Source organism: Oncorhynchus gorbuscha, linkage group LG11 (assembly GCF_021184085.1).
Source record: "Oncorhynchus gorbuscha isolate QuinsamMale2020 ecotype Even-year linkage group LG11, OgorEven_v1.0, whole genome shotgun sequence".
In the NCBI taxonomy this organism is placed as follows: Eukaryota; Metazoa; Chordata; class Actinopteri; order Salmoniformes; family Salmonidae; genus Oncorhynchus; species Oncorhynchus gorbuscha.
Window position 1 is genome coordinate 52419135 of NC_060183.1, and position 15984 is coordinate 52435118.

General features: G+C 41.5%; 1 protein-coding gene across 3 annotated transcripts in view; it reads left to right on the forward strand.

Annotated features, from left to right (window-relative positions):
* Positions 1-266: 266 nt before the first annotated feature.
* Positions 267-15984, forward strand: part of LOC124048911 (arrestin domain-containing protein 1-like) — a 55118-nt gene continuing 39400 nt past the window's right edge. For 2 of the 3 annotated variants that reach the window (XM_046370084.1, XM_046370083.1), the window contains exon 1: positions 267-470. In XM_046370084.1, the coding sequence (XP_046226040.1) occupies positions 353-470 (118 nt within the window). In that variant the 5' untranslated portion in view covers positions 267-352. The remainder of the gene's footprint in view (positions 471-15984) is intronic. The other variant, XM_046370082.1, reaches the window with a different exon arrangement.

Below are 15984 nucleotides of genomic sequence, written 5' to 3' on the forward strand. Positions count from 1 at the left end.
AAACTGGCTACTACTGTAGATACAGTGTTACTATAATATCTACACTGGGATGTGTACTGTGAACACTGTCAAGGTGGCCTAAACACAATGACCTAAATAACCAAATATTTACATTGTGTGGTCAGTTATGGAAGAGTACCAACCTTGAATAGATTCAATGTATCCGCATATAATTTTTAAATAATGGATCAAATATTGTCGTAATGACGTCACTGCTACTGGAAACTGGGTGTCGTGCGTGCTGCAGCTGGGCCAAGAGAGCTCTGTCTGCTCAGCTTCCTTTCAGCGGTAGACGGTTGCCTCGCGCACCACTAAGCGCTTTTTGTTGTGAGACGCAGAGGGTTGCGGAGTCATGGGTAAGCTTAAGGAATTCGATATTACTTTCACCAACAACAAAGTGGTCTACAGCCCTGGCGAATCCATAAGTGGGTCTGTGAAAATTACAACCGGTACCTCACTGCAATATAAGGGTAAGATTACATATTTTTTGTATGTATCACTGGCTCAATGAAGCGCATCAGGGTTCGATTTCGGTGGACGAACTGAACGGGAAGAGAGGAACTTTCCTCTCTTTACATGGCCTAAACAGAAGATACCGTCCTTAAAGTGTTCTATTGTTTGTTCTATTTGTATTTTGCCATGCAAAATAGGATTGAAGTAGCCTATATTTATGTTTGATACATATTGCGCATTGCTGCTGGGTTAAGTGGACATGCCTGTTCTTGACTGAGCCAGCTGCTGATTTCAGATGTTTACGGCTGTTTTGGTAAGAGATCAAATCAGACAGTAGGCTACATACTGTAACGTTACCGCATCCTGTTTAGTTCTAGTTTAGTATGACCTGTAGCTTAGTGTTCACAGTTTCACATCTGTTGCTAGTTATAACGGTATGTCGTGAAGCAAAACCATGATCATAGAAAGTCAACAGGTGTGGTTGTGTAATGATTTTCTCATTTGAATCTGGTCAATTGTTAGTAAAAATATACCGAATATTTTAGGACTTGCATAGATATGCTGTTTTTGATATGGTAGATTTGGACCAACAGTGGATGATCAGTTCTAGAGAAGGTAGGTTAGGCAAGGTGGAGTGCAGCTTGTAAGGTTTCCATGGTGTTACACAAAGAATCTATTGTTTATATTGTGTGTGTAGAAGTGATCTTAAACTGGATTCATGTCAGATAATAGGAGAATGCAATCAGTCTATAGCCAGAGACAATTTTCACATAATGTCTATGTACAGTTGAAGTCCGAAGTTTACATACATTTAGGTTGGAGTTATTAAAACTCGTTTTTTAACCACTTCACAAATTTCTTGTTAACATGCAAGTGGGTTAGGACATCTACTTTGTGCATGACACAAGTCATTTTTCCAACAATTGTTTACAGACATATTATTTCACTTATAATTCACTGTATCACAATTCTAGTGGGTCAGACGTTTACATACACTAATTTTACTGTGCCTTTAAACAGCTTGGAAAATTCCAGAAAATAATGTCATGGTTTTAGAAGCTTCTGATAGGCTAATTGACATCATTTGAGTCAATTGGAGGTGTACCTTTGGATGTATTTCAAGGCCTACCTTCAAACTCAGTGCCTCTTTGCTCAACATCATGGGAAAATCAAAAGAAACCAGCCAAGACCTCAGAAAATAAATTGTAGACTTCCACAAGTCTGGTTTATCCTTGGGAGCAATTTCCAAATGCCTGAAGGTACCACGTTCAACTGTACATACAATAGTACGCAAGTATAAACACCATGGGACCACGCAGCCGTCATACCGCTCCGGAAGGAGACGCGTTCTGTCTCCTAGAGATGAACGTACTTTGGTGCGAAAAGTACAAATCAATCCCAGACCAACAGCAAAGGACCTTGTGAAGATGCTGGATGAAACAAGTACAAAATGATCTATATGTACAGTAAAACAAGTCCTATATCAACATAACCTGAAATGCCGCTCAGCAAGGAAGAAGCCTATGCTCCAAATCCGCCATAAAAAAAGCCATACGGTTTGCAACTGCACATGGGGACAAATACCATACTTTTTGGAGAAATGTTCTCTGTTCTGATGAAACAAAAATAGAACTGTTTGGCCATAATTGACCATCGTTATGTTTGGAGGAAAAAGGGGAATGACTTGCAAGCCAAAGAGCACCATCCCAACCGTGAAGCACCTGGGTGGCAGCATCATGTTGTGGGGGTGCTTTGCTACAGGAGGGACTGATGCACTTAAAAAAATAGATGGCATCACGAGGAAGAAAAATTCTGTTGAAGTAACATCTCAAGACATCAGTCAGTAAGTTAAAGCTTGGTCGCAAATGGTTCTTCCAAATGGACAATGACCCCAAGCATACTTCCAAAGTTGTGGCAAAATGGCTTAAGGACAACAAAGTCAAGGTATCGGAGTGGCCATCACAAAGCCCTGACCTCAATCCCATAGAAAATTTGTGGACAGAACTGAAAAAGCCTGTATGAGCAAGGAGGCCTACAAACCTGACTGTTACACCAGCTCTGTCAGGAGAATGGGCCAAAATTCACCCAACTTATTGTGGGAAGCTTGTGGAAGGCTACCCTAAACGTTTTACCCAAGTTACACAATTTAAAGGCAATGCTACCAAATACTAATTGAGTGTATGTAAACTTCTGACCCACTGGGAATGTGATGAAAGAAATAAAAGCTGAAATAAATTATTCGCTCTACTATTATTCTGACATTTCACATCCTTAAAATAAAGTGGTGATCCTAACTGACCTAAGACAGGGAATTTTTACTTGGATTAAATGTCAGGAATGTCAGGAATGTAAACTATGTAAACTTCCGACTTCAACTGTAAATGGAGAACCTGACGAATTACCCTTGTTCAAAAAGTTATTGCACCTTCCTCTCTTTCACCTGATGTATGACCATTACACAACATTATTAAACAGTTCCTTGCTTGCAAACCAAATTCTGTATACAGTACAGAGTTTTCAGATTTGTGAGGTCACAGACTGGCACACGAGGCTAGTGAGATATAAAGCATATCTTAGGCATTGAGACTTTGGCCCTCCACATTGTCAGGTATAGTTACTTGAAATGGAAACCCTTCCCAGAATCTCCATTAATGTAGTCTGACTAATGCAAAGTATTCTGCAAGCATCCATCATATGACTTGCCAAGTTCCTCTTCAATCTATGTTTGCTTTCTTGGTGAACACTTGCAGATCTGATCAAAATTTGAAATTACATTATACTACATGTGTTATTCAGGTATCTTATTAGTACATTTGAATACGAATGTTTTCCTGTCTGAATCATGTTGTCTGACATGGTGAATTCAATCCAACATTTCTTAGTGTCCTTGACTTTTTGAGTCTGACACTCCTTGACATGTCTATGTATGTATTACTGGATTAAGGACCGTCCTATGTTTGCAGACCTGTGACAGATGGTATTACAAGTGTTGTACAATATTTACTGTGATATGGTATGTGAGGTCATATTAGACCTGACTGTGCACTTGACACCAGAGCGGCACTCACCAGGCTCCAGCCCGGCGAGCACACATCCCTATGATGACTGATGGGACTAATAAGGGCAAACTCTGATGACACAGACACTTGGGGGGTAGTGTTAGTAGGGAGGTGTTGTCATCAGCCTAGCACCCTAACACCCTCATGTCACCCAGCGTTGTTGGCCTAATGACCTACATACCAACAAGGTGAAGGTGTTTATTTATTTATTTTATTTCACTTTTATTTAACCAGGTAGGCAAGTGGAGGACAAGTTCTCATTTACAACTGCGAACTGGCCAAGATAAAGCAAAGCAGTTTGACAAAAACTACAACATAGAGTTATACATAAACAAACGTACAGTCAATAACACTATAGAAAAATGTATGTACAGTGTGTGCAAATGAAGAAGAGTAGGGAGGTAAGGCAATAAATAGGCCTTAGAGGCAAAATAATTACAATTTAGCATTAACGCTGGAGTGATAGCTGTGCAGATGGTGATGTGCAAGTAGAGATACCGGGGTGCAAAAGAGCAAGAAGATAAATAACAATAAGGGGATGAGTTAGTTGGGTGTGCTATTTACAAATGGGCTGTGTACAGATACAGTGATCGGTAAGCTGCTCTGACAGCTGGTGCTTAAAGTTAGAGAGGGAGATATAAGACTGGATCCAGCTTCAGAGATTTTTGCAATTCATTCCAAGATACCTCAGTGCTTCGGCAGTTTTAAGTATATAGTCTATGAATACACACAAAGCACTCACATTAGACTTCTACTGTGAAACACGTGACCAGACCATGGTATTGCCTCAGTGTGATATATGGTATTTCCTTGCTGAATGAAGACTCTTTAGGTTAAGATATTCTGGCTCCATTTCAGGCTCTTTCTCAGCCAAGACACAATACTTTAATGTAAATGCTTAGTTATGTGATCAATGAAATCATCCTTTTAAATGCAATGGCTGCCCTATTTGATTTATGGCATCATCATCCGTTAAATGCCTTGGCTCTAAATCTGATCAATGACAGACTGTTTTAAATGCCCTGTCTGTGACCTGAGAAATTGTCTTAATGTAGTAATGCCAGTCATGCTTTTCTATACAGTGATTGGTGAAACATTACGACCTGATGAATAGGGTGCAGGAATACTCTGTGTTCCTATCAGAGGCTGTACATTCAGAAGAGTCCTATTCCAATCCCCTCACTATCCATCTCATAACACCAGACAGATAAACCTTTTTTTAATCCAACCAAAATCCATTTAGATTAGTAAGAGAAATACATGGTGTTTTTCTGTGTCCTATCCTTAACATTGAGATTCACATTAGGAATGCCAGTGTTGAAATGTATGACACATGTATCCCATCTACTCTTGATATGGTTGCTGCTGCCCCACTCTAAAGCAATGATAACAACCCTCCCTACTGTCCATTGTGCCACATGTCAGCACTCAGTCTTATCTCTCCCTCTGAGTTTTTTTCCACCATGGATGTTGCCTATAGAAGCTCCACTCCTCAGAGCGAGAGGAGGCAAAATTGGGTGAAATTATTCTCTTTCTTCTTGCCGCACCATTGTCCGTGAGCTGCCTAGTTTCTACACAATCAGCCTAGTCTCCTCTCATTTAGTCAGTCTGCATGAAGTCTGTGAGGCCCTAGGAGACAGTCCTCAAGAGCTTTTTAAAATGATTCTGCTGAAGTGTAGCCAAGTCTATTTCGCTAGCCAGCCCTAGCAAGCCCTGAATCGTGTTGAGGAACATCAGACACTGGTTCTTGTGTTTCATTATGCCATCGTCACTATAGGCAACAGGACTGCTGTGAGGATATTTTAGTAAAGGTGATCGATCTAATTGAAGTCACATGGGTGCGTCTTTTCTGTGGGTAAATATGTGTATCTGTGTGTATCAGGCAATAAAGTGTATGCTAAATGTGTACCATTATTACATGCATTACTTCATCATATGAGCTATATGGATTTGCTCCATAGCCGCCATGTATTTACATTGTGATCTGAGTGAGGTGTATACAGTTACCCAGTATTGTACTGCAATAAATAGATTAGTAAGTACTGTGATGTCTGCAGCCCCCGATGTGTCTGCTATGGTTAGTATGTAGAGCTGTAAAATGGATGATGAGGGAGATTAAGTGGCCAACTGTATTATTGATGAAGAGTAGACCATTAGTCTGTATTGATTAGTTAGCAGAGAAAGACAAACACAAATAATGCACCTGTTATTACAATTTGTTATTATTTAGTTGTGCATTTCTAGCCATATCCAGAAAAAACGTTAGGTCTGATTCTTTGCAATTAATTCAGCACAAGTACACATACAGGCTAGCACAGGTACACTACAGGCTAGCACGGGTACACTACAGGCTAGCACAGGTACACTACAGGCTAGCACGGGTACACTACAGGCTAGCACAGGTACACTACAGGCTAGCACAGGTACACTACAGGCTAGCACGGGTACACTACAGGCTAGCACAGGTACACTACAGGCTAGCACAGGTACACTACAGGCTAGCACGGGTACACTACAGGCTAGCACAGGTACACTACAGGCTAGCACAGGTACACTACAGGCTAGCACAGGTACACTACAGGCTAGCACGGGTACACTACAGGCTAGCACAGGTACACTACAGGCTAGCACAGGTACACTACAGGCTAGCACAGGTACACTACAGGCTAGCACAGGTACACTACAGGCTAGCACAGGTACACTACAGGCTAGCACAGGTACACTACAGGCTAGCACAGGTACACATACAGGCTAGCACAGGTACACTACAGGCTAGCACGGGTACACATACAGGCTAGCACAGGTACACTACAGGCTAGCACAGGTACACTACAGGCTAGCACAGGTACACTACAGGCTAGCACAGGTACACATACAGGCTAGCACAGGTACACTACAGGCTAGCACGGGTACACTACAGGCTAGCACAGGTACACTACAGGCTAGCACAGGTACACTACAGGCTAGCACAGGTACACATACAGGCTAGCACAGGTACACTACAGGCTAGCACAGGTACACTACAGGCTAGCACAGGTACACTACAGGCTAGCACAGGTACACTACAGGCTAGCACAGGTACACTACAGGCTAGCACAGGTACACATACAGGCTAGCACAGGTACACTACAGGCTAGCACAGGTACACATACAGGCTAGCACGGGTACACATACAGGCTAGCACAGGTACACATACAGGCTAGCACAGGTACACTACAGGCTAGCACAGGTACACTACAGGCTAGCACAGGTACACTACAGGCTAGCACAGGTACACTACTAGCACAGGTACACTACAGGCTAGCACGGGTACGCCAAGGCTTTACATTTTTTTGTGTATTCAACTTAGCATTCATTCAGTGACAGGGAAACCCGCGGAGTCAATAATAAGAGTGTGACCTTCCCTTTATAGATCTGACGTGGTGGCTGTGAGAGTCAGGGTGTCTAATTCTATTCATTGTGCTGTTCTGTGTTGACTGGAGCTTCCCCTGGGTGAGCAGCATAGTGGGCCCCAGTCTGAATATAGACATCTGATACAGTAAGGTAACACTGTATTGATACTCCTGCTTTTAACAGAAAACAGGTTGTTGTCAGAATATATCATTGGCTCTTGCAGCTGATCCATCTGACAAGGCCTGATCTCTGCACTTTCAATGTGATGTTAGTAGTGGGGCTCTAGCGAGAGTAATACTTAAAACACAGATACATAGTAAGGAAAAGAAAGTGTCCAAAGGTGAGGCTTGAAGGAAATGAAACCTAACATTTCAGGTAAAAACGGCTCTACTGTCTATCTAATAACCTCTTGGAACTGGGCCAACATAGATAAACCAGAAATAAAACAGTGCAGGCCGATAGTAGTTACTAGCATCTGGAATGTTACTCTCCTGGAGAGAATAATAATGCCTGTTTGGGTTAACTGTACAGGCCTAAGCATACTGCAAACAGCAAGGTGGGGAAATCAGGCTTGGACCTATTCAGCCTGTTTGTTTGTAGCTGGCTGATAATGGATCTCGGTTGAGCTTGTGCAAACAGAAACAGACAAACATTTACAGTAACCCAACACTCATTAACCGTACCAGAAACCACTGCCCTCACTAAAAACACTCTTTACCTTTCCATGTCATGTGGTCCCGTGTAACTCAGTTGGTAGCGCATGGTGTTTGCAATGCCAGGGTTGTGGCTTTGATTCCCACAGGGGACCAGTATGAAAATGTATGGACTCACTCTGGAAGAGAGTGTCTGCTAAGTGATTCAAATGTAATGACTGACATTGCTTGTTTCAGTTTGCCCTGTAAGACCCACAAAACACAAGGCTTTCAAACACATGTTGTTGGGATGGTAAGGTCATGTAATCAGTTTGAACTTTTATGGTTCATTCCCTGGTGAAGATGAGTTGGCTAGGTAACCACTAACCAGCATTAACCTTGATGACTCCTGTCTCACACCCACTTCAGCAAACACTCCCTGTCCCTGCATTCCTGGCTGTAAATGGTTGTGAGTCACAAAGAAAGACTTCCCCACAAGGCCAGGGTCTCAGTTTCTCCCTGGTCTGTCTAGACTGAGGAGTTGAACTAAATCATGATATAATCATAGCTAGGTCTGGCACAATTACTGTATAATCATGTAACCAAAGATTATGGATGAAGACCATTATGAAAATACAATAACCTCCAATAACTGTAAATAAATAAAAACAGCCTTGCTTTCGTGCGGTTGAGTCTTTACAACGTGATGAAACTTTGTTGGCTGAAACAAGCAAGGTGTTGTAGCAATGCCCCCTCCCTGCAGCAGCAGCACATTTAGGGCCCATTCCTCTGCCCAGGCATTGCTGATGCCTGCCAAATCTTACAACACCTGGATAGGTATTTTACCTATAAGCTAACCGCATCCTATGTTATAGCAATCTGGTTTCCAACGGCACAGTCGAAGATGTGGCACACAACCATTGGTTGATGCATGCAACATCTTTGCAGGGGAACGCAACCTATGTCATGAGCGGAGGCAATAGGAAAATTTACGTATTTAAAAAAACAAATGCTATTCAAACTATTTTAACGGTAACCACGGTCATTTGTCTAACCAATAACCTATGATCATTCTATGAACGTCACAGTCCTAATCATAGCCCTGAAGGAGTGTGGAGGGAAGATTGTTGATGATTAATTAGCTAGATGTGTACGACTTATGAGGCAAAAGGTCCAAGTATTGCTTTGCCTCAGACGTTGATGGGATTACTTACAATGGTTAAAAAAGCTTCATACAATATTGTTGAATTGCTCAGTCCTGGCAGCATTAACAGCCACCACCCACTACCTCCCCTTTTGGCTCAGACATATGATTGGACCTTTTCTGACCTGCGTACCCCAACTCCCTCATAAACCTCTACTCTATCAGAAGCCCTCGGTGGAAGCCCACCACTTCCTCAACCCCCACGCTCCTTTCCTTTCTCCTCTTCCCTTAATCTCTTCCTCTAACAGACAGCCAACAGGACTTAGTTCCCTAAAGTTATATTTGCCTGGCTAGTCTACTTGGCTGCACTGGAGACAGGGGTTTGTAGTTTATTTCCTTTCTTGACAAGTGTAAGCAATAAGCTGATGCCCATCATTTGACTGGCTTTAACTTGTTCAATTGTTACAGATCAGTGCAGACAGGTAGCTAGTCTAAAGATCAGACTCTTCCTGGGTGGGGATGGATGAGCAACCTACCACTGATGCATTGTGTAAGAGGCAGGAACATTGGTATCCTGCTTTGAGATACAGATTATATTTTTATTGTCATTATCTACCCACCAGCTAGAGTTTCCATTTAGTGTGTGCTGTTATCTGTTGTGACACAATGTCACAGGCGATTGGCTGTTTTATCGTTTACTGGTACTGTATAAGCTTACAAAACTAACAGATTTCCTCTAACTGACTAGTTTTCTTTAAGCCTCATGATGACAAGGATGCAAACATTGATCAAGCATTGGAAAGATTATCTTGAAAGGCCAGGGTTCAAGTGAACCCAGCCTGGAGACAGAAGTGGTGGGCTGGAGACTAGAGAGGTTTTGTTGTGGGTAGTGTGGGGCTGGAAGCTCCTCTGGAATGTCACACATTCCACAGTACCACTCTCTACTGCTGGAAACCAAATGGAAGGTTTGATGGGTCTGAGCTGACTACCCAACACACAAGTCTACTGAGTGTACAACCTCTGTTACCTGAGACAGGTCAGGAGGTGTGTGTGTGTGTGTGTGTGTGTGTGTGTGTGTGTGTGTGTGTGTGTGTGTGTGTGTGTGTGTGTGTGTGTGTGTGTGTGTGTGTGTGTGTGTGTGTGTGTGTGTGTGTGTGTGTGTGTGTGTGTGTGTGTGTGTGTGTGTGTGTGTGTGTGTGTGTGTGTGTGTGTGTTACCATGCCAGCAACTCTTAAGATCAGTGGCCACTGGAGAGAGGGGGTTTCTACTCTCCTTCTTCGCCTCTCCACCTGTAATAGTCTAGGTTCCAGGTGCCCTTTCTCACTCTGCCCCTCCCCTCTCCTCTCAAAACAAAGGCTCCTCTGGCCACAGGAATTTCTCCATCTCCCTCTAGTTTACATCATCTCACACAACAGTTTATGCTACTCGTATTCAGTTGTTTGGTAATGGAATCATGTTGGAAATCCATTTATCAGGTCACAGATTTTTCTATTTGACCTAGTTTGCTGTGTCAGATCAAGTGGGAAAAGTATTTAAGGATTTATCACAAAATGACCCAAACTGATTATGATTTCCTATTTGGCACAAGGGTAAGCAAGAGTAGCAACATTCATTTCACCCGTGTTTGAACTGCTCAGGATTCTATGAAATGCTCTGAAGTAGTTAAACAAATTACTTTAATGAGTCTTTAAAACCAGGCCTTAATATAGAAACACATTGATGTGCATAGATTTCACAGATTTCCACAAATTACAATCTAATCCTTCCACACTAATTCAGCAGATCCTCCAGCTCAATAATGTGTACTTATAAGTCATTTCCATGTAAAAGGGCCCATGAGCACCAACATGTGTACAATTCGGTGTCAAATGAAAGCTAAGAGTTCATATTTTTTGAGAAATGAAGGCAAATATAAATTTTCCAACCATTACATCCTAAAAATCCTTATTTCTTATTTCCTTATTTCTTATTAATCCTTATTTCTGGTCAAACAGATGGAAAAAACAGAAACCATCTAGCAGAAAAAAATACCCCGGCCAACTAATATCAACACTTATATTTAGTTTTGGAGACATTTGTCTGCCTTCTGTAAGTTTAAGAAACGTTGCCTTGTGCCTTCAAATTCAGTTACCAAAAACCCACATATCTTTAAGATATTTTCACATTTCTCTCCCTCGTGAGGAGGGAGGATAACGGATGTTCACAGAAGTAACAAGTAAAGGTAGATCTATCAATTAGTTATATTGTTTTTACTGGTATCAATTTTGTCAATCAATTATTAAGTTATTAAAACTTGAAAACGGAACTACTGCAATTAAATTGGCTATAATGGGAAATCATAGTGCTTCTACACCAGCATTGCTTGCTGTTTGGGGTTTTAGGCTGGGTTTCTGTACAGCACTTTGAGATATCAGCTGATGTAAGAAGGGCTATATAAATACATCTGATTTGATAGTAGTCACAAACCACAGTTGGGTTCACAAGTTGGGACAGCACAGCACAGTAGAGTGCAGTAAAGAAAGGTAAAGTACACAGTAGTTCAGTAGAGTAGAGTTCAGTACAGTACACAGTAGTTCAGTAGAGTAGAGTTCAATACAGTACACAGTAGAGCACACTAGAGTTGAGTACACTATAATGTATTGTACTGTACTGAACTCTACTGTACTGTACTAAACTCGACTGTACTGTACTGAACTCTACTGTTCTGTACTGTACTTTGATGTCAATGATTGGTTCAGATTTGGCCTGGTCTTGTTTGGGGGCAGAGCTCATTAAAATAATAGCCAATGTGTAGAATAATACCCGAATATGCAAAGGTGACTATTACATACCTTTGTGTACCTATTTAGGATACAACATCATGAAGAGAATGACATTCATATCCATAATTATGCATTCCTGTGTAGTACAGATCAGGGACCTGTGATGAAATTTCATTAACGCAATTCTATTACTGGGTGTAAATTAATTTCACTTACTGTAGTTCAGTAAATCAATGTGTCATTTCATAGCTGACACCCCATTCTTTCTGTAGACATCGTTGAATCTTAATTCGGAGCAGATACAGTGGGGCAAAAAAGTATTTAGTCAGCCACCAATTGTGCAAGTTCTCCACTTAAAAAGATGAGAGAGGCCTGTAATTTTCATCATAGGTACACTCATAGGTACAAAATGAGAAAAAAAATCCAGAAAATCACATTGTAGGATTTTTAATGAATTTATTTGCAAATTATGGTGGAAAATAAGTATTCGGTCAATAACAAAAGTTTATCTCAATAGTTTGTTATATAACCTTTGTTGGCAATGACAGAGGTCAAATGTTTTCTGTAAGTCTTCACAAGGTTTTCAAACACTGTTGCTGGTATTTTGGCCCATTCCTCCATGCAGATCTCCTCTAGAGCAGTGATGTTTTGTGGCTGTTGCTGGGCAACAAGGACTTTCAACTCCCTCCAAATATTTTCTATGGGGTTGAGATCTGGAGACTGGCTAGGCCACTCCAGGACCTTGAAATGCTTCTTACGAAGCCACTCCTTCTTTGCCCGGGCGGTGTGTTTGATCATTGTCATGCTGAAAGACCCAGCCACGTTTCATCTTCAATACCCTTGTTGATGGAAGGAGGTTTTCACTCAAAATGTCACGATACATGGCCTCATTCATTCTTTCCTTTACACGGATCAGTCGCCCTGGTCCCTTTGCAGAAAAACAGCCCCAAATGTATGGTTTGTTAAACTTTGAAATGAATAGGTTTTGGTTAGCGTACATTTTAAGTCTCTAACTTCATTCATACTGGACACAAGGACATAAAAATGGTATCCACAAGTTCATCTGACTCTGGGGAAGTACATAAAGGGCCTCATTGCCAAAAACCTGAAGTATCCCTTTAATGTTAATGAGATAAGCAGATAATGGGAATCAGTAACAATTTTTTTTTTTAAAAGTAAAATGTGCCTTTTGGTGGCTGATTTTACATTAGGAATACTGAGGAGGAAAGAGATCTCAAGGCCATCACTGGGGCATATAATCATCCTTCTGTTGGCTTATCTTTATGTACACAATCAAAGCAGATACATGTACATTTCTTACAAATAGCCCCATAAACAGGTGTGAAAGTAAGCAGGAATAGTCGGGTACGGAGTACTGGCAAAATAAATAGTGGGGGTACGCCGTGCCGGTAAAACATGAGCCTGTAGGCTATTACACTATTTATCATTACCACATGTACTTTAAGTCACATGACAAATATGCGAATAAACTTGAAAACATGGGGAATACACTCCAAAATGCGGTGTGGTTCAATGATAACACTGACATTTTGCCAGAGATGAGACGGAGACCCATGAGGATAGCAGTGTACACATCAATTCAATTTAAAAGACCTGTGTGGACCTAATGAATGACAATCACCGAATGTCATTCATAACACTTTTGGGTGTCTCTTTGCATTTATCAAATGGCACTGTATGAATGACGGAATTATTTTAGAGTGGAGTAGTCTAATAGTTGGAATAGTAACTGAAGTCCGGACACGGACTGTAGCCTGTTATAATATTAACTCCTGCAGAATGAAGTGTTCCTCACAGTAAAATGACAGATCAAATGTTATGTTTGTCTTGAAAACAGGAGTGGAGAAATAGGATTGATTTCTTACAGCATTTTGAGAGAATACAAATGCGAGCTTAGGGACCTGTTGCGGTGACTAAACGTGTCATTTCTTTCAGCGACATAAAAGCTGACAGTATTTCATTTTCAATCACATAAAATATGCATCCAATACGTGCTGAAATACTATCAGAAATATTTTTGATCGTTGTCACAGCTTTCATTTCCTTAAAACTGGTCAAACTGATGTCATTTGTGGGCCTCTCGAGTGGCACAGCGGTCTAAGGCACTGCATCGCAGTGCTTTAGGCGTCACTACAGACCCATGTTTGATCCCAGGCTGTGTCACAACTGGCTGTGACCAGGAGTTCCATAGGGCAGCGCACAATTGGTCCAGCGCTGTCCGGGTTAGGGGGGGTTTGGCCGGGGGGTGGCTTTACTTGGCTCATCATGCTCTAGCGACTCTTTGCGGCAGGCCAGGCGCCTGCAGGCTTGACTTCAGTAATCAGTTGAACAGTGTTTCCTCTGACACATTTGTCTGGCTGGCTTCCCGCTTAAGCGGTGGGTGTTAAGCGGTGCGGTTTGGTATGTCATGTTTCAGAGGACGCATGACTCGACCGTTGCCTCTACCGGGCCCGTTGGGGGAGTTGCAGCGATGAGACAAGATCGGAATGGGAAATGATGTCATTTGGAAATCCGCGCTCTGTCAGAAAAGCAGAAATGAAAGGGAAAACTTTACCGATGTCAACTAGATTGTTGATGATGCATTGATCATTCTATAAATATGACATTATTCTGGTGATCAAGGCTTTATTTATACTGAACAAAAATATAAAAGCAAATTGAAACAGTTTAAAAGATTTGACTGAGTTACAGTTCATATAAGGAAATCAGTCAATTTAAATCAATTCATAAGGCCCTAATCAATGGATTTCACATAACTGGCCAGGAGTGCAGCCATAGGTGGGACTTAGAGGGCATAGGCCCACCCACTTGGGAGCCAGACCCAGCCAATTATAATTATTTTTTTCCCCACAAAAGGGCTTTATTTAATGACAGAAATAGTCCTCAGTGTCATCAGCTGTCCGGGTGGCTGGTCTCAGACGATCCCACAGGTGAAGAAGCCGGATATGGAGGTCCTTGGCAGGCATGGTTATGCGTGGTCATTAGAGGCAGTTTATGGTAGAGAAATGAGCATTCAATTATCTGGCAACAGCTCTGGTGGACATTCCTTCCGGCAACATGCCAATCGCAGGCTCTGTCAACTTGAGACATCTGTGGCAATGTGTTGTGTGACAAAAATTTGACATTTTAAAGTGGTGTATTATTTTCCCCAGCACAAGGTGCACCTGTATAATGATCATGCTGTTTAATCAGCTTCTTGATATGCCACACATGTTAGGTGGATGGATTATTTATGCTCACTAATAGGGATGTAAGCAAATTTGTGCACAAAATTTGAGAGATGTAAGCTTTTTGTGTGAATGGAACAATTCTGGGATTTTTCATTTCAGCTCATGAAACATGGGACCAACACTTTACATGTGTATGTATTTTTGTTCAGTGTAGTATTTTAGGCACATAGATATCTACTTAGGCACATAAATCTACTTTCACCCCTGCCCATAAGTATTTCTCCAGTGGTGTCTTTGCTAATAATCTCAGTGATCACTGTCCAATTAGGGATACCAAACAGATTAACACTGATTCTCATATAATTATGAAGAAACATTTTCCCCCCACAAGCTTTTCTTCATGATATGTATTACTCTGATTTCTCTATCAGCTGCATGCCTGACCCTGAATTAGCATCTATTTTTATCTCTCTGGCAAACACGCTCCCTTTAAGCACCTTAGAGTATAAAATAGAACAAATCCTTGGTTCTCTATAGAAATGTTGTTATGATGAGTAATCAGGCCTGGGCCAAGGCTAGAAAAACTGACTCTGTAGTTGATTGGCAGCTTTTCCAGATATTGAGAAATAGATGCACTTCTTCAACCAAGAAAACTAATCTAGCTACTTTCTAAATTCTTTCTCAGACTCGGCTGATGTTAAACAGTTAATGCACTGAAGCGTGGAAATTCCTCTCCTTCTCTGGCTAAGCAAGTTGTGTCAAACTCTGGCATCATTACTGAGAAAAATGTGATAAGTGATTCTTTTAATATGCATTTTATCTCAGCTTTTTATTTGAAAGAAATTATGGTTTAATTGACCCTGGTCTGTTATGCTGGTGAATGAGGACCCAAAAGCGACTTAACGAAAACAGAGTCTTTATTCCAGTATATGACAAAAGTAATAATCCTGGATAAATCAAGAAGAAAACAAAACAGGAAAAAACTGAAATCCACTCGTAGTAACGAGGACTGACTGGAGACTCGACCATTGACTGCAGGTTGCTTCGGGAAGGCACCGACCGTAGCAGACTAAGACACCTGCTCACACGCAGCATCTGAAGAAGACAAAACACGACAGGGCGAGACAAGGACACAGAACAGCGAACATCATACAAGGATCCGACAAGGACAGAAGCGGAAAACAAGGGGAGGAATAGGGGCTCTAATCAGAGGGCAAAATAGGGGACAGGTGTAAAAAGAGTAAATGAGTGAGTTAGGAGAATGAGGAACAGCTGGGAGCAGGAACAGAACGATAGAGAGAAGAGAGAGAGGGAGGGGGAGAGAGAGGGATAGAAAAAGGGAACGAACCT